At 45.9% G+C, this 27,049-nt stretch overlaps 1 protein-coding gene across 1 annotated transcript in view; it reads left to right on the top strand.

Annotated features, from left to right (window-relative positions):
* The window catches only part of HHIP (hedgehog interacting protein), a 272,593-nt gene that overhangs the window by 32,866 nt on the left and 212,678 nt on the right, over positions 1–27,049 (top strand). Inside the window, exon 3 of the mRNA XM_069631219.1 lies at positions 12,787–12,943. Within this exon, the coding sequence (XP_069487320.1) occupies positions 12,787–12,943 (157 nt within the window). The remainder of the gene's footprint in view (positions 1–12,786; positions 12,944–27,049) is intronic.

The raw sequence follows: 27,049 nt of genomic DNA, 5'->3' as shown, positions 1-27,049 counted from the left end.
ACTGAGGCTCAGGAATAGCGAGATCTGCATGAACTGCCAGTAACAGAAGTCTTCAGCTGCATCTTTTTCTTCCAAATAAGGTACTGTGAAAACCCGACCGAGAGAACTTACCTCTCACTGCAACAGTGCGCAAATCTTTGGCAACTTGCAGGCCTAGTCAGCTTGTGACCCGACATATAAACCTTTCATCTATGAACTACTTCTGAGAACCGTGGCAAAGACTTTTCAATTTAACTACAAGAACAGTTTTACTGCTACAAGACTCTAGCCCGTTGACTTTGGTCTACCAATTGCATTGGACCAACTCCTCTGGTGAGCTCAAACTATTTGCACTGTTTAAGAATATTATTTTTTTTATTAACTTATGCCTTTTTGCTCCTACTTCAAATGCTCTGAATGCCATCTTGCTCCTCCTTCAAAGTATCTGAAATGCCTCAGAAGCAGATAGTGTGAAGTACTGTAGAATATTTCTTTGTGATATTGATTGCCCCCTTTTAGTTAATGTTTTCTAACTGATTGTGAAATAAATTAATAAGTGTTTTAACAGGAAACCTTGAGTATAAGAGTCTATTTGAATACTTGTGATTGTAAACCTCTATGTGACATCATTACAGTTCACATTCCCTCTTGAGATAAGCCTGGCTGCTCAGCTTGCTACCAAAAACTGTGCGGCACAGACTTATACCAAAGGTTGGTTTTGCTTAAACCTGTAGTCATAGTTATGTGTAGTGGTCCCAGAGGGTACTGCATGCAAACCTTGCCTAACAACAAGTACAGGCAGATTTTGGGAGGTCTGCCTCAAGTGCCTGTCCTTGACCCTGATTTATTCATCAAAGAAGTGTATTTTCACTCCATATCCTGATCACTTATTGTTATCCTCATTCTCCTGACTGCAGAAAGTGGAACAGGTGCAGGAAAACAATCTTTCCATGGGATTTTCTACATTGTGGCATTTTCGTTTGGGTTTTGTACACCGAGTGGGATGGAGGATGGGTAACTCGCTTTGTGTAGGGAATCCCCGCCACATCACAGTTCTTCTGCGGGCAGAGAGGCATGCATCCTACCAACTCTGCCTGCTTTTTTGCATGTACAAAGAGCCGGTGGAGTCTGTAGGGATACACTGTAATCATGGCCTTCATGTTTTTTTGCAGTTTTCAACTAAGTGCGCATGTGTGAGCGGCACAGGTCAATGCATATTCACTGCATGATGATTTGTTAGGCACGAAAATTTGAGATAAACTCGGGCTCCTCTGAATGTAGAAATCACGCCCCAGCCCGGGGGCGTACATGGCTGGTAATGGCCGATCAGCCTGAGACAAGGCAGGCCCGATGGAAGCGAGGGCCTCGGCAAGGGCTGCAGGCCATTTTTCAATGTAGGGAGGCAACAGGGAAAAATACTCAAGGCTTGTTTCAGTGATTGGAGAGGCTATGTGTTAGGTATGTTGATGATTACTTACCAATATACGAACGTCTATATAGGCTTGCTTTTAAGAGGTGTAATTTGTGATGGTGTGTTGCCTTGTATATGGAATGACATGCCATTTGGGTGTTGAGGAAATGGCAGCTTCGAGAGGTGTACTTTATATGTACGGTAGACCCCATCTAAGCGACTTCCCATATTTTGGTAAAAGTGTGCATCTTAAAATCTTTCTTCAGATTTTTAAATTCATCTGGATGTGATTAGATTCAGCAATACATATTTATTTTACACCCCAAAGTATTACTATACTCACAGATCCTTGCTGACCTATGGGAAAGCACAGCATAGTTTCTCTTTGACTTTGCCCGAAAGATTGTTCTTCATTAACTGCCAATGTCTTGCGTTGTTGGCCAGTCCCCTCATGAGATTATGTAGTTTGTCCAACAATGTTTTCTCCCCACAAGATGCATCTTCATTCATTTCTAATGCAGGATCTAACCACCTATGTTGTATGCTTGGCTGTTGTGCACTTGATCAAACTGCCTTTTGTATCAAAAGTGAGGACAGTTTACATTAAGGTAAAGGATTTTGGAGGATTGTGTTTTGGGGCTATTCTGCTTAGTATTGTGGGATGTGGGCTGGGATCAGAAGCATTTGTCACATGGCTGAGACTTTCTAACTATTGAGGGAAGTTCTGATTCCATAAATTCTCTTAATTGCGCTTTATTTTTTTATGCTGGTGTTTGAACTGTCTGTTTGGATTTTGTAAACCTGTAAACAATAATTCAAACGATGAACTTGAAAGGGCTCAGAAAATAGTTGCTAACGTCTTCTATCAGTGTACCTTTTATGGTCACCCATCTTTTGAAGAGCGCAGGACTAGCCTCGCCTCCTCCCTTTCACTCGTGGTGTCTTCTCTGGGATTCCAGTTTGCTCTTCCTCATTGCCATGTACATGGCAGCCATTATGGCGAGCATTCTGCATCCATGACGGTTTCCACACATCTGATTGACTCGTATGAATTGTAACTGCTTTGCATGACCCCAGAGGAGGAGTTGTGCTGTCGCATGGTATGTAAGCGACCAGCCATTAAGAATTATGGTTTTGGATAATTGGTTTGAGAACCTGAAATCCGTATGCAAACTGTTTATCGTCCTTTTGACGATTGGAAAGCCACCGAGACACCTTATAACACTGCCAAACGCTTTGTGAACTGCTTTTCCATTTGGTTTATTTCATGGCTCTAACCATCGGCATTGTTTTGTTGAGAATGAGTCACTGTGTGTTTCCTTGTCCTCATAAAAAATGGACATGAGCTTCTGGATTGAACAGAGAAAACGATGACAATAGTGACAAGAATAGACAAAGGTCACTCGATGGAGGGATTTGTTAATCAGCTGTGCCACTTTTCAACCTTTTCGCTTTAACATCTTTTGTGGTTTCATTTGTGGGATGGAAATTATGTTTTTAGTTCACGCATTTGTATACGCATTTGTGCATTGCAGCCGACACCTGTGCAAAGTCAGAGTTTGTACAGGGCGGTGGGAGACAGGGTTTCTATCTTTTGGTTCCATCATGGAGATTACGGACTGATGTGCCACTGCAAAGCATTGGTGGTTGGTGGTATCTCCTATCTAGATAACAGAGTCATGCCACCATTTAGTCCTACAAATAAGTCTTGGTACAGTGGCCTCGTTGATGTCACTTTTGGCATCTAACGTGACCTCCTAGTGAACTGCAGGCCTGTCTCAAGAAGAGGCACCCCAGTAAAACTCTCTCTTGATGCTGGTGGCAGAAACATTCCGCCACCGAAGGCTGTTTCTATTGAAGACACTTTTCCTAGGAGCTGAAGTCAGAGGGCCTTTCCTGATGGTCATTAGAGAGTGGCCAGAGAGCTCAACCAGCCTGCTTATCTTCCTGTGGTTCAGTGACTCTTCTTAGCTGAAAGCCCTCCCCCTCCCCAGGTTACAGCAGACTACTTTAGGAGGTGCCATCTAGCAGAAAACTCTATGCTCAGTGAGAAGATTCTGGGCCTGTTTCAAAGCTCAATGTAAAATAAGAAAAGTGTAATTCTGTGACTGAGTGCCACGTTTCTTATCTGCTCTATATTCTGTATCTTTCATTATGGAATGACGCTTTTCTTATTTTACCCGGGATCCAGAATCGGGCTCTCTGTGTTTCTGTGAGACCTGCTAACTGGTTTCGAGGCCTGATGTGACCCTAAGAGGAGTCCACCCCAGAACCCTGTGCCACCATGCCATCTCGCATCTCCCTCTGAGGAATTCAGCCCTGCATGGAAGACCTAGCCTCTCCTAAACTGCTATGACCCTTGACTCTGTAATGTGAGAAAACAAACTAGTTTTAGATCCAAAAGTACAGTGACCGTAGCCCACACTTCACTAGTGACTGGGCTTGCTGGCCAATACATTCCTTGATGGTAGCCAAAAGTAATTGTTAAGCAACAGCGATGTCACCCTGAAAGATTCATAAAAGTATGATGTTCAGAGTGTTATGAATTGACCGTCGAACTGCTCAGATACCCGCATGCTGGGCCTGAATGTTTAAGAATGTCCCAGTCTTTATCAGTGTTTCGTCTTTGTCTCTGGGGCGGTCCTGACATTAAGCTCCATTGGCCCACCAGGTTCAGCACCTTGGACAATGCACCACCACTAGAGACTGTCAAAGTCCCATGTTATTGTAAGGCCGATTCCAGACATGATCACTCTTTTAGTGTGGTAATTGCCATATTCGACAAGACCTCTTTGACATACAGTTGGCCAAGTCCTCCCGCTCCCCTCTGGGATAGAGAAGAATGCTTGCCCAGCCAACCAAAAGCGTAAGCTCATAAGCAAGAATAAGTGCATATGTTCTCTAGTGTATGCCCTCGCTTTCCCCTATATCCCTCTATATTCACCTCCTTTTTCGACGTTCCATATAAATGAGAATAAAGAATGTTTCCTTTAAACGTTTGCTGGTTGAGATAAATTAAAGGCTCCATACTGCCACACTCACCCCTCTCTCCTCTCCGAATTTACTTCTTTAGGAGATCGAAGTGATCTCTCCAGCTCTCCCTCACTTCTCCTCCTCTTCATCAAAGGGGCCAACCCCTGGCAAAGCCCCTGCAGGGCGAGCTCTTGATTTGTGCTGCAAAACACCTGTGCTTGCCCCACCGACACGTTAACATTATGCGGGCGCCACAGACATACAGGACATGCCACGGGCTCAACATATGCACGGTTCCGGGGAGTTGGTATTAGCCTATATGCAGAGGGATTTGCTTCCTCCGATGGCTAGGTACAAATCGTTTTCATGCCAGCGAAACACGTTGATTTTCCTCTGCTGTGCTGCCACAGCAGTTAACTGATTACATTGGGAGACATGCTTGCCCAAAACCCATTGAGAAACATTGAGTTTGAATACAGCCAAACTTTGGCTAACCCTGAGGAAGAGCACAGACTTTGTGTGTCCCATCTTCTGTGCCATTCCTTCAGTGGTGAGTCAGACATCTCTTCTTCTAATTGCTTTATGCATTTGAATATGTTGCATTGAAAGCCAGTCAAACTTTGCATGTTTTCTCCACTTGATGTCGGAATATCACACGCTAGGTGTGGCCACGTCTTCGCAACCACCCTTATTGCTGTGTCCCGCATCTTCTCTCAAACGCTCAATGCATTCACTTTAACCAAAAGAGTGATGGGTGGAAGATTTTGAATAAATCTGAACCACTGGCTCTGCTCTGGATAACATTCCACACCACTGTTTTATAGCCTGTCTGTGCCATTCCAAAAGGGGGCAGCCATTTGCAAATCAGTCAGGAACTGCCACCAATGGGAGCAGCCCGGCACAAACTGCTAGGCCAGGTCCCCTCTCCATGGAAATACAAGCAACCCCAGACATGTTTCAGCCTTGTTGGGCCTCATCAGTGAGGTGCCGCTTGGTTCCCTGTGGCACAGCGAGCAAAGGACCCACACCTGGGTATACCCTCTCTCAAACAGGGAGATTAAAAAACAGCCACAAAAGTGATGGGTGGAAGGTTCTGAATACATCTGAACCACCTGTAATTGTTTCCCTGCATGTGCCAGGGAAGAGCAGATGCTGCATGGAGTCCAGCTGTTTTTCTATCAACTATATGACAAACCTAAGATACATCAATAATGTGCAACCATTATGTCCATATTCCACTATGCAAGAGATAATCACGCCATCTTGTGCCAAGTATTAAAACCTGTCCATACGTGTAAGTGTATACAGACTATTGACTTGACGGTATGGGGACCAATATATCTGAATTAAGAGTCTGCGATATGCATTATAATGACCGAGTCCAATGGTAAAGTACAGATTATTGAAACATAACATTTCCTAGAATAAAACGCAAATGCCTCTTTTCAGAGAGAGGGTGCAGAAAATCATACAGTGATTGGTCATTAGCTTTTAGGCAAGACTATTGGAGGTCACGATTACACAGCCGCCAGACACAAACAGTGGGGGTTCCCTGCAGAGAGCGGGGACTGTAAGGCCTCCAGTCCACCCTGTAAGCTGCAAGACACCCAACAAGGGGGAAACAAATCCCTACAGACACTTGCAAAAAAGAAAAACAGGATATTTTGCTCATTTTCAGAGAGCCACGAAAATCGTCCATTCCAATTCTGACATACAGCCATCTGCTGTGTGTACAATAGTGTCGCTGCTCACGGTTCTGATACAGTGAGGTCACCTCACAGCACTGACAGCGAGGAGCAGGAAGTGAGTCTTTGAAGTTGCAAGCCAACAATATTCTCACCAGTGAGCCGAACGGTCTGCACTGGAAGGCCACCCAGACCAGCAGGTTTGCCCCTCAGCCCGGAGCGTCCTTTAATGGCCAGCTCCTTTGTAGGGATAAGTGGGTGTATTTCACGAATGCGCTGTGGACATGCACAAGAAGTTCTGTCCCTTCTTTCAATGATCTCAACGAAGAACTATTCATTAAGGAGTCTTGCCATGTGCTCTAGGTGGCACGCTGGAAGTGGCAGTATTAGTAGCGCCGTAAATGCCCCTACTGACCCCTCATTCTGGCGGCGACCCTCCTGTGATGCTTCTGACACTGCGTTTGCTTAGGTGGGTTGGCCGGAGCAAATAAGGTGGTACTACCTGCCTCTGTAAATCCTGTTCCTTAATCTCGGTGCATCTGTACAAGTCTTTTTCAGTTGACTTCCGTGCATATTTTGATAATTGCTTAGCTGTACAGCGGCCATAGCCATGACTGCAACATGCAGAAAACTATTAATTTCGCAGCCCCCAGAAGATGCTCAGACCATCCTATTAATTCAGGCAGACATGGAAAAAACACAAAGAAAAAGTAATTCTATTCCCTTTTCTACAAGTGACCCACTCTGCAGTGGTTTTCCCCACGGTGTGAGAACCCTGTGAGGAAACTATGAGCCAGAGTTTCCCAGCAAGTTGTTCCGCAATGTGCAGAAAATCCATCATGGGTTCAGCAAAACTGAGTCCTGCAGAAATGAAAGACACCAATGGACAGCGGCTGCATGTTTTGTTCCTATTAAGAGCGAGTCAGTTCGTAGGGATCAATGTCAATGGCGGCCGCCATATTTTCATAGAAGCTGCCATTACAGAGATCTGCCACGCACATATTTTTGCACTGCAGAGATCCTTACATATTATCCTCATCGGGTGGTAGAAGACGCCGGTAACTGGGGTCTGCCCAGAATCGCATGCCTGGGACCCGCTCCATTTTAGGCACACGCTGTAATTGGACACGTTATCAACACAGTCGTGATATCAGCACATTGCTTAAATTGCACATTCTTCCTTCGCCTACTTGCTGGGTGGGCTGGAGCTGAACCCTACCATTGTCTTTCCACCAGCTGCAACGACGGAGATGACCGTGCTACAACTGAGATGCCGCCAATAAGCAGAGCCTACTGCCATGAAGCTGCCCTGCTGATGTGCCCGGCATACTTATATCAGTGAGGCCTTCCATTCCTTTACTCACTTTGTACGGGCGCTGAATCTGTACATCTTGCTTCCCATTCGCCATTAACAGCGTGGAAGCCACACCGATATTCTAAAATAGCCGCCAAATGTTTTTATTTACCTGTTGCCTAGCAACTAGCATGCCATCCATTGGCGTACACAGTCTACAACTGTGCTCCGACCCCATTGGAAGGAAGGCATGCCTTAAAGGCACTTGCCTGTCTGTGCTTGTCCGGGCCACTATGGCCGAACACTGCTACACTCTGCCCGTCACCACACCATTATTCACCTTGCCGGACCTTTCGTCTACGACCTCACCACATCTGAGCCTCCAAACTATAGTGAACCTTTCCTGTCTGTAATACGCGTCAAAATAACTCTTGCCCGCACCTTCAGCCACCTAAGGACCTTGGTAAGATTGCTATTAAGTCAACCACAACCACTTGTAGATTGTGTGATAACATCTTTAGTGATCACAAAACAGAGGGAAACGTAACGTACCAGCCTGCCTCAAATCTGAAATTGACTATCATCAGTGTAAATGACTGCCATTATATCCCACCTGCATGGCTGAACTGTCCGTTCTGATTCGTGCCATGCTCTATGCCAAGCATTATTATCACGCACAATCGCACACTCTGCTGTGTTACCTGCCATGCATATTAGTCCGCGCTTCTTAAGCATGACGATTCATAAGTAGTGTACTCCAAAAGTAGTGCAAGCACCTTGTCCAAAGACTTACTCCGGACCTACTGTGTGGCAAAGCGCTTTAAGACTTCATTCCTTTCGCCTGTTAAGAGTCTCGCCCTTTACCCAACATATAGTATATGTTACCAAATCACTGTGTGAATGTACTGTGCCTGCTCTGGCCCATAAACTGTGCAATTACACCTGACTATGCATACTAATTACTAAATTGCTAATCCTGTAATTACCTGTGTGTATCCTATGTTTGCCACACCTATGTACCTTATATTTCCTTAACTTACCAACCGCCTGTACAATCAACCGACTTTGTTCACCTCTATACAACAAAACGATTGTGGCTGACAAACCCACCATCCAGCACAGATAATCCCTCCAACCACCAATACATAGAGAGCATTGTGCCATATGAATTTGGTCATGCTTTTTAATGGTCCACATGAGCCATTTTAGTTAGTCAACTCTGCCATTTGCTCAGCATCCTCAGTACCCACTCCTAGGAAGGCTATTCTACCAAAACATCTTACCCAGTTTGCCACCAAGGCTTCCCACTAACATTATGTATGCCACCACCCAACTACTTAGCACAGTGCTTTGGGCCGTGAATATCATAAGTATACAAACCATAGCAGCAGGCCCAACAGTTATAGACCCACATTACCTTGCCATGTCCAATAACAACTACCTATACGTGCCTAGAACTGGCGTTCTAGAACATACCAGTGCCTTAAACCCTGACTTCCTGTCTCCAATCCCCCAACAACTGCACAGTAACCTTACCAAAACTGCCATACCTTGTACCTCCATAGCTAGAAACAAAAGACTTAGAGCTAGATTATTCAGACTGCATGAACCTTTGGCGACTAAAATAACCAACGACACTGGCTATAATACAATGAATACCTTCAATAACAAACCGAACCACAGATTGAATAATCTCGATATAATGACCAACTTGACAATCAAACACAAAGTAAGAAATGATAACCGCCCTACTAATATGATAAACACCACAATGGGGATTACTAAGAAAAACAACGCCACTAGCAACCACTCTAACCCTAATGCCAAAACATACCAGGACAATCCCCTTGGCTGCCCGACATACCCTAATATCCCTAATCTCAAAGCTGCACTAGTTAATGCAAGAACATTAGTAGCTCATGCTCCTGAATTGCGGATCAGATCACGGCAAACAACCTCGACTTTTTAGCGGTAACCGAGTCATGGTTACATACAGCTGAAGGCCCAACTATCTCACTCGGCGTCCCAGATAATTACATTATTCTAAGAGCTGACAGAACTGAAGCCAGAGGCGGAGGTATTGCCATTATTGCTAAAGCCAGCCTAGCCATGAGAATAGTTCCTTCTCCTGACATTAAATCCTGTGAACGGCTCACCATTAAACTACCCACCTCTAAGACCAAGACTCTAACTATCCACCTAATTTACAGACCTCCTGGACCAATAACATCGTTCGAAAAGGACATCTCCACTATTCTATCAGAGAATACCAAAGTCTTGTCCCAAATACTCCTACTTGGGGATTTCGATCTAGGATTCAATGATCCTAACGACTTGCATCCCTCTTTAATTTCTCCTATCCCCCTTTATCCCTCTTTCCATCGTTCCTCCCTACAACTTCCCTTCTTCCCCATTCCTACTTCCCAGTCCCCCTGTAATTGCATCTTCCTCCCCTGCCCCAACCTCCCTTCATCCATCTTTCATTCCCCTGATATATATCTCTTACATTATCTGCAGTAAATTGTTCTGTAAACTGTTTTTGATGGTTTTTCATGTCTTGTAATTTTATGCTTCTATTATCCGATGTATTCTTGTTGTTGAAATGTAAAGCGCTTTGGCGTAAAGCGCTATATAAACTTCAAAAATACAAATACATGCCTTATCTGTCGCCAACATACTCACTGAGCTTGGCTTTACCCAAAGAGGGATACAGGCTACCCATGATAAAGGTAGAATCCTCGATTGGGTAGCAGACCTTAACTTTGCTGTATCTATCACATCCATCACGCCACAAATCTGGACAGATCACTTCTTTCTGACCTTCTCCCTTCCAGCCAATTCTACTATCTCCAAAGCTAACATAATAGCGCCCTCCCTCCCAACCCGTGATAAAAAAAAGATCACGGTAGACAAGATTTTACCACTTATTATCCCCGCCCTGAATGCGCTGCCAGAATCCTCAGATTGAGACACCCTTGTAAATATCTTCAACATCTTTATGACAAAGCACTGGACACAGTAGCACCACTCAAACTGCATAAAAGTAAACCTAGGGCGCACCTGAACTAATGGTTCAGGCCGCATCTAAAATCCTCGAGAACTGAAAAAAGGAAGTTGGAAGCTACCTGGAAACTCTCACTTACAGCAGAAAACAAACTTGGTTAACTGTATTATACTGTATAAAAAAGAAAGAATACTAACCAAACAGGAAACCTACAATAATAGGATTCACTAGGCCAGCTCCAGTTCAAAGGAACTCTTTACAATCCTAATAGAATTAGAAGCTTCCATACCGCAGACGGGCAACTGCATAAAAGACAAGTTATGGTGTACCAACATCCAAAATGCCCAAAATAACAAAATCTCCCTCCTACAGAAAAAGATTGCGGATAAGAAAGACACTTTACCTACAATAGACAACAATGCAGCCCCAACGGATCCAGCCACTAAACCTTCCCAAAGCTTCAGCTTCTCAAAGGTCTCTATCCTTGATGTTGAATAAACATGATCTCCCTTAAACCATCAAGGTGCCAGGGAGTTGGCTGCCCAGCCCAACTAATCAAGGATGCCGCCAGGGACGTAGCTCCATTCATATCCAAACTCATTAATGCCTCGTTCTCATCTAGGACTGTCCCTAGTAACTTAAAAGAATCATGGATACTCCCCCTACTAAAAAAAAATCCTTGGATCCCACCATCCCAACCAACTACAGGCCAATAACTAATGTACAATTTCTCCTCAGAATACTTGACAAAATGGCCTACATCCAGGTTCAGGAGTACCTGGAAACTAACCATTTACTAGGAATACGCCAATCAGGTTTCAGGCCACAAAATGGCACTGAAACGGCTCTATTAGATTAAAAGACTCAAATTGACTTCCTTAAGGACACTGGGAAAATGGCCCTTCTACTTCTCCTTGATCTCTCGGCCGCTTTCGACTTGGTTGACCACAGAGTATTGTGTCAACAACTTGCCTCTGCTGCCCACTTTTCACAGGATGCCATCACGTGGATCAAATCCTTCCTGAACAACAGGACCATGAGAGTCTTCTCTACAACTGATGATGCTGACCCCATTCCAATTACCTGTGGTGTGACACAAGGCTCCTGTGTCTCGCCGACAATGTACAATATTTTCACAAAGCCATTGTTTGACAAGTTGGACTAGCTGGGTGTCACCTACACAAACTATGCAGATGACACCCAGATCCTCATTCCTCTTACAGGTGACTACAGTAAGGACATGGCTTTAGTGAACAAAATGTATCTAATCATTCAGGCATGGATAGCTGCCAACGGCGTATGCCTGAATGATGATAAAACAGAACTCCTAACACTCGGCTCGGCAGCCAACCTGAGCAAACGTAACCCAAATTACTCCTCGTTCAATATTGACGGAAAGACTATCAAAGTGGTAAATGAGGTCAAAACATTAGGTTTTTACCTCGATTCAACTTTCACACTAAATAAACAAGTAAGTGCTCTACAGCATAAACTTGCAAGATGATCAGAGCTTTTAAACCCATTCTATCTAAAGAAAGTTGCTTGATCTTGGCAAGGGCCCTTCTATTGTCCAAGTTGGACTACTGCAACGCGCTTTACTTAGCAGCAAGTAAGGGCATTGTCAAGAAAGTCCAGATTCTACAAAATAATGAACTCCGATCAGCTTGCGGTATCCCTCAGAGAGAGCACATTTCAAACATGAGGAGACAAAATAAATGGCTCTCTACTAATGATAAAATCTCCCTCAAAACGCTCTCCCTTACCTACAAATGCCTGAATGGTGCTGCCCCACGATACCTTTCAGAAACAATTGTCATGAAATCCTCTACTCATCCGACTAGAACAGCCAACTCTTCCCGTTTGGTTGTATCGAGATTCAAACTAAATAAGGCAGGGGGAAGTAGTTTCCCGGTCATGGCGGCACAACTCTTGAATGACCTCCCTCCGTCACTGAGAGAGGATCAACCTTTCTTGAACTTCAGGCGCAACATCATAAATTGGCTTGTTTCTAAAACCACTTGACTTATCCACAACTGGTCACTTACACTAATCTCCAGGATATTGATACCTCACCAATGTCCCTTATGATTTTATCTTACTCTTACTTCACTCTCCTATCTCTCAATTTCCTTACTTTCATACTACCTACTGTAATGTAATCCTGTTTGTAACACCGTTTGTACATACCCTGCTTCCGCTTCTTACATACTACCCACTGTAATGTAACTCCTCTTTGTAAAGTTTTTTGTACATACCTGTGCCTATCTCGCATACATCTAACTATGCAACTTGCTATATCAACTATAATAATGTAGCTTAAGCCTAATGTATACTTGTTTTCATGTGCCTTGGCACCCAGATACCTCTGGGTTTGGCGCACATTACAAATCAAAAAACAAACAAAGACTAAACACGAAATGAACCCTTGGCATTTTTTCAGGTTTTCTTCAAACTACGGCTGATGAGTTTTGCTTCTACTATGCCAGGAAAGATGGCGGAATGTGCTTCCCAGACTTCCCAAGAAAACAAGTGCGTGGCCCGGCTTCCAACTCCTTGGACCAGATGGAGGAGTACGACAAGGTGGAAGAGATCAGCAGGTGCATAAACATTGCCACTTTTTCGATGGAGTTTGCTTGTGCTGGAACTTCCAGAAGTTTAATGATTTTGTTGCCCTGTCAATTTTGGGAAAGCGTATTCGCTTATGCACAGTTTAATACTAAGCCTCTCCGTATGTATGGAGGATTGTGTAACAGTATGCCATGAGAGGTGCATTTCCAAAGCATTGTGGTCATGTGTATAAACATTTCCTCAGTCCCTTTTTCATCCTCCTGCCCTCCCAATACGACACCATAGAATAACATTAAGATTCACCTCTTATTCTTGCAACTCCTCCTGTTCATTTCCACATTGTTCTGTGTAATTGAACAAAAATGGTGCAACTGCCACATTTGCATCTGACGGATGTGACGTCCCAAACAAAATGTACAAAGCCTATTTGAGGCTCTAGGAACAGCAGATATGCTCATGTACTACAAAACGTGCATAGTGCAAGCAGCGCTGCAGACATTTGCAATTTGTTTTATTACTCAGCAGTATCCATAATTCAGATTCCTTGGGATAATTGAGTTGATTGAACTACATTTTGGGCTACAGAGAATATTGTTGCTTTCCCCAACAGCCCTATCTGTCTTTCCACTGAGAGAGTGTTAAATTGGCCATGAATAAGGATTTTTGTAAAATGCACTTTCTTGCATTTAATTTTCAACAGTGATGATGTCAATGGAAATTAACTGCTCTTCAGATAGTTATATGGGCCAGATGTTAGGCGATAGAGGGGCCTGCTCAGCACCCAAAGAGGACAGCACACCTTGTTGATCCCAAAGGAACTGAACCTACACCTAAAGAGCAAATGTCTATTACCCATGGCAAAAATCCACCGTCCACTGCCGGAGGACAAATCCACCAAACAGATAGACAGGTGTGGCCATGTATAGCCATGACTCACCTTCCTTGGAATCTAAAGACATGGTAATTCCAGACCACCTACGGTCAGTTGGTTAGTTAATTTGAGTGCCTCCACAGGCTGACATTTTACACTGGAAGAAACTTGCAGAAGTCAAAATGTGTGGCCCCCATCGATTGGGTGGTGAAACTAATAAAGGTGCTCACCATAGTGACTACCTTACTCGTAGTCCATAGTCCCCTTTCTTCCATACTTTTGGGACACTCCGTCCTGTGGAACGGGACTGGAGCACTTTTGTAAAAAAGCATCAAATTGAAAATATGTCCTTCTCTTTTTACGAGGGGTACCGCACGCGGCCGTAACCCCGCCCTCCTTAGCTCCGCCCCATGCATCGCCCTTCAGTCCTTTTCTATCGCCAGGTCTGAGACCATTTAAGCAATAATAGAGGATACATATTAGAGGGGACGGCGGACGGGCGTATGGAGGAAAGGGGACTATGGACTAGGAGTACGGTAGTCACTACGGTGAGTAACTTTGTTATACTCCTAAGTCCCATCCCCTTTCCTCCATACTTCTGGGAGATTGCCAAGCACTCCTTACAGAATAACGGGTGGATGGAACTCCTTTACTGAAAGAGGTTTTGAGAACAACTTGCCCGAACTGAGCATCAGCCCTGGAGCTCAGGTCTAAGCAGTAATGTTTCACAAAAGCTGGAGGGAAAGCCCACGCAGCTGCTTTGGCAAATGTTAGATGTGTTTACAGAGCGACCAATAGGCAGGAGGCAATGAGGGGAAAACATAAGCTTTCATGTTGACTCACGAGCTGCAAAGAGGACCACCTCTGGCGTGCCCCATTGCTGGAAAAGTTGGAGATGATATTGCTGTTCATCTCACACTCAACCGATGCCGACTGGTGCCTGAATTAATCTGCGGTCACATTGAGGTGACCCGGGATGGGTGGAACCTGGAGCCAAAAAATATACTGGATGGCCCAGCCCAAATTTGCATGACAAGATCCACAAGGAGAGGAGAGTCTGTGTCGCCCTGCTTGTTGATGTAAAACCTCACTTTAAGGAAGGTATTCAAAAAGGCAGCTGTGGGCCGCAGAGGTTGGGGCCACCATTATCACACACCAGGGGCGAACTGCGTTACAGGAGCAATTGAAGCAAGCGTCTCCCCAGAGGAGTCAGGGGCCTTGCGTGCCATCCTAGACTTGAACAAGGAACCCCGGCAGAGCCGGTACCGGCAGATCTAGGGTGTTTACTAGACACATCAGGGGCTTCCACAGAATTAGCCTCTAGTGGAGGATCCTCGGCAGAGCCGGTACTGGAAGGTCCGTGGTACATAACTGCCTTCCTTCTCCCCCTCAACAGAACTGGTATCACCACGGCTAAGCGCGGGAAAAGGCTTAGGGATACACCGTGCAGCCAGGACCCACGATGAGGGACTCTCAATTCTGTTGGTGCCGATTTAGCCCCAAACAGGGGAACCTCAGGTTCAACCCTGGTCTTATAGCCACTTCGAGAGGGGCCTCGAGCCAAAACTTGGTGCAGTTAGCTCCAGATGGGGAAGCCTCAGGGCGAACCCTGGTATCCAAAGCCACAGCAGAACTGGCCTTAGCCCAAAATGGGGAACCCTGGAAAAAGATCTGGTATTGGAAATGCTGCGGGGCCCCTCAGAGTAGTTTCCAGTGCGTCTCACTGAGCCGAGACCAAAAAGAGTACCCGAATCTGAAGTGTTCTGCTCCCACAGAGAACCACAGATATTTGATATGCAGGCTCCAAAGAACCGCAGATATTTCATGTGCGGGCTCCAAGTCAGAATGTGCATTTTCACATCCTGGAAGACCACCACACTGAGTCAATCGCCCTTCCAGAGAGAGGACTTTATTTGGCAAGGGCGTGATCAACTTCCAGAAGAGAGGTTTGAAGGGTGGGGTAGGAGGAAAGGGCAAGCGAAAACTGCCTAAACGATGGACAAACCCCACCAGTCTTCGGCGATGGTTTGCCACGCCTCCAGATGACCGACAAATAAATATAATTTGGTGATTTGTTGGCAGGGAGATTATCTGTCCCTATAGAGGAGGCTGATAGCCGAGAGACAAACCAACCAACTTGCTACTGCCGCTCAAGGAGAGGCTACCAACAGGAGTTTCAGATTGGTGTGCACGGCGACCTTGAAACCCCCTGATCCCAGAGAAGGACCGAGTCTGAGACCCTAACCTCTGTGTACAAAGGGCCTTAGCTGAAGCTGCCGCCAGGACCAACAAAGGGGTCCCTGTTGTCCATATAGCGTGGAAAAAAATGCTCAGCCCCAAAGGAAAAGCTCCCAGCACCAGTTGACATGAAAGGTGGTGTAAGGGAGGTATCCAAAATGGCTGCCGTGGACCAAGGAGGCTGGGCCACCATTTAGTCAACACCTGAAGATAACTGCGCCATAGGAGAAATGAGGCAACTGTCCCCTCATGGGAGTCAAGGGACTTCAGAAACACTTATCCTTGAAACAAGGATCCTCGGCTGAGCCGGTGCTGGCAGATCTAGGATGTTTAGTGGACATTCTAGGAACTGACCCAGAATTAGCCTCCAATTGAGGAACCTTGGCAGAGCCGGTACTGGAAGGCCTGCTGCTGATCACCTTCTCTACCCCCTCGACAGAATCGGTATCACCACACCCCGAGCGTGGGACGGTTGAGGAATGTATTCTACCGACAGGACCCTTAGAGGATCCCTCGACTCCGTTGGTACTGTATTTAGAGGAACCTTGGGTTTTAACCCGGGACATATAGCTCCCTTAAGAGGGGCCTCAAGCCGTGGCTCGGTGTGATAAGCACCAGAAACTGAGACCTCAGGGCGTACCCCAGTACCAGTGCAGAAAACTCCAGAAATGGAGACCTCAGGGCGAACCCCGGTATCCAGAGCCAAAGTCGAACTGAGCTGAACCTTAGCACCCAAATGGTGAACATCAGAACCACGTCCAGTTTTGGCAGGTCCTCTGAGTGACCCTCAGAGAACACTCTGGTGCGCCTATTAAGCCCTTGAGGCACCTCAGGGGAAACCTTGGTAACAGAGCTACACAAGCCCCTCCCGGTCATGGAATACTCTCACCGAGCAGGGCTGCTATTCACTGTCCTCATCCGCTTAAGGCTAATCCCAATGAGGCAGAAACAGAAGACTGGTCCTCCACTCCTACCGCCTCAGGTTTTGAAAGAAAAAACTAATCGGAGCTGCCAGGGATGGGGTGTGACAGGACTGAAAAGACGCTTGAAATATGTCCTCATAGGGTCAGAGTGCATGAGCATCTGAAACTTACCAAAACATTCATCCTCAGCCAAAGGCTTAGGAGGATATTTGCCAGGAGGGTCCACCCCTGGCCGGGTCCACATAGATCAGAGGAGCAAAAGCAGGAGGGAGCGAGACAGTATGATGCAGCGGAGCCCACGCACGCCGGTCAAAGAAGGGCGGAACGGGTTACGATTGCAGAAAGGAATGCTGCCAGCACCATACGTTGCGAACGTAGGTGTAAGGGAGGTATCCAAAATGGCCGCCGTAGTCCACGCAGGTTGGTCCGCCATTTGTCGCCACCTGAAGAGAACTGCTTCACATGCGTAGTTGAGCCATTTGCCTCCTCAGGAGAGTCAGGGGGCTTAAGTAACACTTTAGCCTTACAAGAAACCTCGGCAGAGCCAGTACTGGGAGGTCTCAGATGCTTAGTCGACATCTTCGAACCAGTCTCAAAATTAGCGTCCAACGGAGGAACCTCAGTCAAGCCGGTACCATAGGAAATGCGGTCCGTGACCCCCCTCTTTGCCCCCTTGACAGAAACGGTACCCTCACAACCCCGAGTGGGAGACAGTTGAGGACAATACCTCACTGACAAGACCCTCAGTGAAGGCCTCTCGGATCTGTCAATATAGACTTTAGCCTCCACAAGAGGAACCTCAGGTTTCAACCTGGTACGTAAAGCTCCCTTAAAAGGGGCCTTGAGTCGGGACTCGGTACAGACTTTAGCCTCCACAAGAGGAACCTCCGGTTTCAACCTGGTACGTAACGCTCCCTTAAAAGGGGCCTCGAGTCGTGACTTGGTACAGACTTTAGCCTTTACAATAGAAACCTCAGATTTCAACCTGGTTACAGCGGGGAAAACTCCAGAAACTGAGACCTCAGGGTGAACCCTGGTATCCCAGCACCCAGTCGAAATGGGCTTAACTTTAGCACCGTGATGGTGAACCTTGGAACAATGTCTGGTACTGGCAGGTCTGTCAGAACCCTCAGAGGAATCTCTGGTATGCCTGTTAGGCTCTTGGGGCACCACAGGGGAAACCCTTGTGACAGAGCTACAAGGAAGGCTCTTAAAGTACTCCCTCATGGGGTCAGAGTGCATATGTCTCTGAAACATCCCGAAAAAGGCATCCTCTGACTTAGAGGCTGCCAGGAAGCGAGACTGCATGCAGTAGTGGCATCCGAGCGCGCCAGTCATAGGAAGGGCGGAGCGGATTCACACTGTCGTGTGAATAAGGTTGTCCACCAAAAAGAAGGATCCCAGCACCCGCCAACAATAGCGTGGGTGTGAGGGAAGAATCCAAAATGGCCACCGTAGACCACGCGGGAACACCCGCCATTTTGTGAACATCTGAGGAGAACTGCGTCACATGTGTAGATGAGGCAGTAGACTTCACAGATTGGTCAGGGGACTTGACTGAAATGTTAGCCTTGACCCAAGGATCCTCGGCATAGCCGGTACTATGGGGCCTTGGATGTTTACTGGATATCCTGTCCCATGAATAAGCCTTCAAAGGAGGAACCTCGGCAACGCCAGTAACAGAGAGTTACGGTCGATGACCTCTCCCTGTGCCCCCTCAACAGAACCGGTACCTCCGCGAGCGCGGGAAAGTTGAGGAATCCACCTCACAGACAAAACCTTTACAGGCCTCTCAGTTCTGTTGGTACACACCTTAGCCTCGTTAAGAGGAACCTCGGAATAGAGTCCGGTCTCAATAGCTCCCCCAAGCGGGGCCTTGAACCGTGGTTCGGTACAGAAAGCCTCAACAGAGACCTCAGGGTGCACCCCGGTGTTTGTGTGGGAAGCTCCAGACAAGGAGACCTCAGAGCGATCTCCGGTACCCAACGCCTCAGCACGACTATACTGGCTATTGGCATCTGATCGGTGAACCTCGGATCGTGATCCGGTATAGGCAGGCCCCTTACGGAAACCCTCAGAGAAAACCCCAGGTAAGCCTATTATGCCTGCGAGGCACCTCAGGGATAAACCCGGTAAAAGAGCTTTTGAAGCCCCTCCCGGACCTGGAGGACCCCGGGTAGGAGTCCCCTGGCCGGGGTGCCTTGAAAAGTAAAGAATTTACCAGGCATCTCTTCTTTCCATCAATGAAGAGTTGGAAATGCGATGGAGGAACCTTCTCGAAGATTTCCTTCCACCTACAAAGACGACGTTGAAGTGCCCGGACCGAAAGGGAGTCGCAGAAGAAACACGAGTCCAAACAGTGATCCGGTCCCAGACACTCCAAGCAGAGAGAATGGGGTTTCGCCCTGGCGAAGCGACACTCACAAGAAGAACAAGTGGCAAATCCCAGACGCTCCGGCATAGATGGAGGACTTTGCGACCGCAGAACCGGAGCAGGAGAAAAGGACAACGGGAAAGAAAAAAGGTCTTCCCGGTGATGCTAGTGCGTCCAGCTCTGACCGCGCAGAGAAATGGACTGAAGGGCGATGTGCGGGGCGGAGCTAAGGAGGGCGGATTATGGCCGCGTGCGGTACCCCGCGTAATAAGAGAAGAGGGACACATTTTCAATTTTATGCATTTTTACAAAAGTGCTCCAGTCCCGTCCCACAGGACGGAATTTCCCAAAAGTATGGAGGAAAGGGGATGGGACGTAGGAGTAATTACAATGGATGAAACCTAGTGATTGAGGCTTGTACCCTCAATCCTCCCCTCAACCTCTCATAAACATGAAGAGCCTCTTCCATTGCCCTGTAAATGTATGGGAGTAAACGTCTACCCGAAAACAAAGGGAGGAAGCTTATCTGAAGAAATTGGAAGACATCCTAAAGCCTACTAATGGTAATGTTCTCACTGATATCTTGTGAAACTGGATTTCCTCCTGTCCTGATTGAGACCTGGGCCATTGCTTATCTCCTTATCTCAGCAGGACAAATCGGGGTGGTCTGTCAGCAAGTGCCGGCTCTGCTGCTTGCCTGTCCCAGTCAAGGCAGGCAGACAACTGCTGTTAGTGAGGACCCAATAAACCAAAATGCCCAACAACTAACAGATCCAAGAGTTCTGCAGCAGTAAAGCCTACCTATATTTGAGTCTACAAGAACACCACTATGTGGTGCCTTCACATCCCAGGAACACAAAGAAAGTTGCACCTGCCTTGTACTACCAACGAGTGGTCCCTGCACCATGCTAGAGTATTCCTTTCTGGTCCTCATTGCTGGGTATTGTCAGCATCTCTACCACTACTACTATCACTGCACCTGTGTCTCTAACAGACCAACAGGTCTACACCACATTCCTGCAATCTGAACTGCACTCTGCGGCCATTCGCCAGCTCCCACTCCTGCCAGGACATCTACATTTTCCTGCCCCGGTGTGGACTCCATAGGACCCCTCCAAAACCAAAGCTTGATGCCACTAGACTGCAAGGGACTGGTATACATTACCCAGTATAGTTCATAACTCTAAGGCCAAGCATTTGACAGCTAAGGGCCAAAGTCTGCCCAAGTGCATAACCCCAAGAAACCTACATTTGAAAGCTTCTACTCAACAGAAGCCGAAGGGAGCTGACAGAGAAGTATTGTCCAAGCCAATGTGTTCCCACTTTACCCAAACTTGGCTTCCTTTGAACATGTGTCCCTTTGGGCAGCTGATCTTCACAAGATATGTTGCAGCTGTCACCGTGACTGCTTACCCCACCCTACATGGCCATTACAGCCAAGCTCCCCATCAGGATCACCTCCTGTTTGGCCTAATCAGCCATCGCTGGCTATGCCTCTGCTTCCTGAGATAGCCCAGGAGAGCAGTTAGACTTTTACTCCTGTACTGAGCATGTGGGACATCCTGGGAATGCTGAAAATGCCTGCAGTGTTTAGAACACCCAGATGTTTGAGCACCTGCACTTAAAGACATGTAATGCCACCTTTCCTTTTTTTTTTTACCTCCCTCACTTAATTAATGCCACCTTTCCATGAGTTGAACAATTCCAAGTGCTCCTAACATGTTCCTAAACCTACTTCTGGCTAGACCTCTTTTTTTATTATTCCTTGTGATAATGTATTTTCCCCATACCTTGCTGCCCTCCACGCCACTCCTGAGAGCTAGGCCTGACTGTTCGAATGCAGCTATAAATATCAGAGCAAGGCAAAGGAGAAGGAGTTGCTTGAGTATTGTGGGAGAAATTCCTTGACTCCATTCTTAGGACCTAGTTAAAACTCCTAACAATGAGAAAATGCATAAAGGTGTTTCTTTAGACTGAGAGTTCACAGTGCTTCCCAGGCTCTGTGCTGAACACTGTAATTGTTTGTGTACATTTTTCACTTTGGAAATCATGAATTTTGTATCACGTATTATTTTCTTCCTAATTCCCCTGTAACGAAGGGTGAAGATTTTCGTAAGCATGTTTATAATTTATCAAGAGCAAAGACCTCAATACAAGCTGGATGGATTTTCAGGGGGAAACACCCTCAGAGAAAACGACTTCTACCACCGGTGGTATTTCTGAACATCTACCCTCTGCAGCGTTTACCAGTGGAGGAAGTGGTATTTCTGAAATGTCACCACTGACATTCCAAAAATACCACCTCCTTCAGTGGAAACCTCTATATGAATGTTTGTGTAATGTTTTACAATGTCCATTTCAGGCTTCATTGTCGAGGTGGAAATGGAAAACATGCAGTAGTGGTTCAAATTACTAATGTGGTTTTGTTTAAATGCAGAGAAGGATCAATACTGACACTTGTATGCACTGCCTGGGTAATATGGTCCTTTTCACCCCCTTACCATGGCCCATTCTAAAATCATTTTTAATGTTTTAAAGGGAGGCGCCTGTGCTTCATTTGTGTGTATTAAGTAAAGGTCTGAAATATGGTTGGGGCTAATTTGGAATGTTCACCTCCACGTCTGCGCTGGAGGGATTTTCAGGATAAAACTCCCCCGCCTTTACCTGCAGCGGTATGGCACCAGGAAACTGCCAGAGGTAAATATGCCTCCCAACTCCGAATTGGGTAGATGGTAAATCCGATGATATTTGACAAATACAGACTGATTCATCATTACAAGCAAATGCATTATGATCCCCTGAGAGTGTGGACGAATTATTGATTGCAATTGATAGATGATCTTTTTGGTGGGTCTGTTTTTGTGAAGATGCTATCTGGCTATTTTTGGAAGAGAAATTGAGTATTTCATTGTCCGTGTATTATGTATGTATGTATTATGCTTTTATTGCTCTTTCAAAAATGTGGAGGACTGGGATTCAGTGAGTGAAGCGGGATTTAAATCATAAAAAAAATACCCTGGTTAAGTACTATGAAGAGGATGGAATGTAGGATGAACGGTGGAGTCAAAGGAATTGATTTCGATGTATTTTAAAAACCTCAAAAGAAGGGGTGGGGGTCAAATATGACTATGTGCGGATTCCAGAGTAAGAGTAAACAAGGCAGACTGCCCAAATGGGGGAAGTGGTGAAGAAGAGTAGGACTAGAGAGGGGGAGATGAATGAATGCGAGCGAGAATAAAGAGTAAGCAAAGGACAAAGATACGGAGGAAGAACAAGAAATACACTTTGAAACAATACTTGAAAGTGGAAGTAGGTCCAGTGGAGGGAAGCTGCGGCTTGCATGGTTAAAATGGGGAAGCTGGCAGATGAGTCGACAGGAGTCTTTTGAATGGATTGAAGAGTATTTACCATGAATAGGGAGTCAAATGAAGATAGAGGAGCAACAGTTCAAAGAAGAAAACGGAGGGGCTAGTACACAGTGCTTCGCGCAGAGAAAGCGAGCAAGCACTCGATCTTTCAGAGCCAAAATGACTATAAATAAAAGGAGCATGATCTGGAGCAATGATAGCACATAGAGGGTCAACATGAGCCAAATGTCTACAGGCAAATGCACTTGGGATGATGTAGGTTCGAAGAAAATAGTATGGTGGGGTGAGGTGCAATTTAGAGTGTCGATAACACAGAGCAGGGAGAGAAAAATGTAGAGGAATCACTGTGCAGAGATTGGGAGGACATCCGCGCTGGGATGCAGAGGACAGCTGCATCGTCCTATTTGAGCACACACCCTCTGTAAAGCAGCAGCAGCATTTGATGAGTGCATGCTTGTTTTAGATCCTTCCTCTAACCATACACTGACAAAGGTGAAACTGCCTCCACTGCCAGCTGCCTGTTAATGACAGGTTGGTTGATTTCCCCTCTTTTTTGGATGAGTATTCTGCTTGGTCGACTGCCACTGCAAGCACACCTCCTATGACAATCCTATACTTTCTCCAATAGCCCCCTGGCTCCTTTGCAATGGTTTCTTTGTGTTTATCCTACTCCCACTTTTCCCATTCTCTTACCTTTTTAACCTACTCCCTCCCTTCTCAGACGACCGTCTGGTTACCCTGGGTGTTGGCACAATGTGCAACGTTTCAGACCTGCCTGGGCACATAAGACCTCTAGTTGGTGATTGTCGCAGTATAAAACTCTATTAATTAATATAAGTAGCGCCTGAAACAATAGTAGTGCTACCGCCAATAATGACAATACGTTAGCATTATGTTTTTATTTCCCATTGCTATTATTATTATTATTCATATTATTATGGGATTTATTGAGTGTGAACATAGCTTTGGGAAGCAATGACGAGATGTACAAGACATAGGGGACCTATACAGTGAGGCAAGCAGAGATGCAAGGGAGCAGGGAGCTAACAGGGGAAGGAGAGCCTGGCAGTTTGGCAGCAAGCAACCAACAAGCAACCAGGGAAGGAAATCGGGACAGCAGATCACACAGTCTCAGGTCCAGTAGGATGTGGAGGGGGTGTGGACATAGGTTTAATGGAGGAGCCTTTTCTTAAAGATGTAGAAGTGAGGGGACAAGTCTGGTGTACACTGGGAGGAGGTTCGAGAGTCTGGGGGCATCAACAGGAAGGCATGTCTGTTATATTTAGATTATGCAAAATGCGCATTCCCAAATCTGGCGAAAGTTGATACTCTGCCGTATTCTAGTTTGGCTCAAAGTGTACACACAGTCATTTTTTGACACAGAAATACCAACTGGTTTCAAATAAACAGCCTTATGAACCGTATATTATTCAGCATCGTAGATGTTAGCAGTATCCAATTTCTTAAGATAATTGCCTGCTCTAGGTTAAGCTTGTGAGCAAAAGGTAAATGACATATCGGAAAGGGCAATTATTCCAAGCAACATTGGTGGTTCCTAGGCTGTTAGCAGAACGTTATCACCAAGTGCCGGACACTATTTCCATATACTGTGGTAGGTCAGACGAAGGATACGCATTCTGATTAGACATTTCACTGGTATGTTTATTAAAGAAAAATAATAAATCCTGTCTTTCCGAATTCTACAAGGCGTCCCTACCTAAAGAAACTAGCTGAGGTGCTTGTCAGTGAATGTCTATAAAGGAAAACGTCCACCATTCGACTCTCACCTATCTGACCCTACCACTATTTTTAACACAAAATCAGGAGAATGACTCCCTTCCCCTGAGGTTTGTTGACTTAGGGCCTCATTACGACCCTGGCGGAGGACCATGGTGCAATTTGCACCATGGTCCATGGCGCTAAGCTGCCAACTCCGCCATGGTGGTTGGCGGACTTACCGCCCCATGCCGACCTGGGCGGAGCGGTAAATCCCCAATCCCCATTTACCCTTCCCCATTCCCATTTTTGCCCCATAGGGTATAATGGGAGTGGGGAAGGCGTTAATTACGCCACCGTAAATTACGGTGGCGTAATTAACAACAAGTCCCGTAGCGCCATGGATTTTTCCGCCTGCAAAAAGCAGGCGTAAAAATCACCATGGCGCTACGGAAACTCGTAGACAGGCGGAGAGGTACGCCATGCACTACGCCGGCGTAAAACCCTCTCCGCCAGGGTCGTAATGAGGCCCTTAGTCTTTCAGACACTTTTCAATAGATGATGTTCAGATAGTCTCTAGTGATCACTTATCAGTTCGTAGATTTCATTTATTATTGTTTTGGACTTTTGGTTCTTCTCTTGTTTTCTTCTATAAGGGTTGATCCTTTTCTGCTCCTCTGGTAAACTTATCCAGCAATTATCTTTTCTCTCTGGACTATTTCTTATTTTCCTGAACAGTTCGTAGACTTTGATTTCCTTTTTCTCTTTATCTGGATATGTTTTTACAAAATCCACTTGCTATCAGGTTTTCCTTTTATAACTAATTTGTTTATTTCATTTAACCCTTGTTGCTTTGATTCATTACAAACTAGCTGTTATACCCAGTGTTGCCCATGCTTTCATTCCCTCATAGGTACAGGTAACTCTGCTAAAGTTGGTGCAGATTGGTGAAACAGTGTGTAATTTTATAAGCAAGAAAGTTTCGCCAAGCTACAAACCCACAAACAAATGTTGACTTTTGCTGAAATCCAGGGAAAGGGGTGGGTTGTCCAGATGTCATGTAGCAAGTAATGTCCAGAGGGTCGTAACAGGTGACTGTGCAAAATGTGGTGCAGATTGGTGAAGCGGTGGGGAATTGTATAGGGAACATACGCAAAGCCACAAACCCTCACCCACGTTTCCACTTTTTCTGAAATCTGGGGAAAAGGGTGGGTTGTCCAGATGTCATATAGCCAGTAATGTCTGGAGGGTCGTAACAGGTGACTGCGCAAAATGTGGTGCAGATTGGTGAAACAGAGTGGAATTGTATAGGGAACGTACGCTTTGACACAAAACCACAAACCCACACATTTTCACTTTTATATATATATATATATAGATTGGGTCCTTCCCAGAATATTTCTCTTTCACCTCTCTTTGTACTGACTGTACAACACTTCCTTCTAGACTGTGACGAGTATGAGTAGCTCAAAAACAATTCTCATTCACTCTCGTTATGTTTTCTCTCTCTTGACTGACGAGTATGAGCATTCCAGTACTGATTCTCAATCACTCAATATGTTTCTCTCTCCTGACTGTGACAAGTGTGAGCATTCCAATATTGATTCTCAATCATTGTGAGAAAGGTTTGACCATCCGCATGGTGGGCGTGCGTTCATTCACCTGGGTTTCTTGAAATGCTTAATTAAATGGAATGATGGTATAATAACCTCAGGAAAATGTGTGGGGATATTCCACACACATTTTTCTGTGCTCACCCCACAACAACGCATAGACTTGTGTACTTTGGGTGGACACAGACTGCAGGCACACTCCGCCCCATCATATTTCGTTGGAATGTGACAGCCATGAGTACATTATGTCATCTCCAGGAAGGGGGAGGACCCATCTTCCCCCTACCATGGTCAGCCTGATTAACTAGAAAAGGCTCCATGGATCTGCCCAGATCTTTTGTTGGGTCCTGCAGCTAGTGGCAGTGATTTACAAACCAATTAGATGGTACTTCAAACAGGCCCACATTGCCTTCTGTTTATAGGGCTAAAGTCATCAGGGCTCGTTCATTGAGGATCTGTTTCCTCTCCTATACTGGCACCTGAGATTGCGATCTGGTATCTCAAGTAGTGGCGTGTCCCAAGTCGATCGTGTCAGAATGGTTTCGGAATTGATAAGGGGACCTGTGGTCCATCACTGTCCTCCTGTGGTCATGCAACAAGTCTCTGCTTCCTTCTCTCTCTGCGCGTTGGGACTTCCAGCTTCAGTTCTTCTGGTTGCCTTACTACCGACGGTAGCATGTTTGTCATCTCTCGGTCTCTCGCGTCTGCAGGACGCTGTGAATCTTGCCCCTGCTGCTTCGCTCTGGAGTCAGCGTCTATGCCCTTTTGAAACTCACAGGCTCTTCCTTCATTTCCCCATGCTACTCACCCTTTTGGATTGACGTCACCAAGGGGCTTTGGCACTAAAAATGCAAAGGGATCTGTGAGTGGAGCAGAATTGCCATTGACACTTTAAGGTATGTCCGAATCAGGGTTCAAGTCAAGGGAACACGCCAGTGGATGGAGGCCGCCCAATTGTTTTAGAGGACAGATGCCATCACCTGTGGGTGTTTGAAGAATACAAAATAATTGATATTATGAGGAATTCGATCA

The sequence above is a fragment of the Ambystoma mexicanum genome, chromosome 6q (assembly GCF_040938575.1).
Source record: "Ambystoma mexicanum isolate Mex_15411 chromosome 6q, UKY_AmexF1_1, whole genome shotgun sequence".
Taxonomy (NCBI): domain Eukaryota; kingdom Metazoa; phylum Chordata; class Amphibia; order Caudata; family Ambystomatidae; genus Ambystoma; species Ambystoma mexicanum.
The sequence above is the reverse complement of the archived record's forward strand: the minus strand, read 5'-3'. Positions and strand labels throughout refer to the sequence as shown.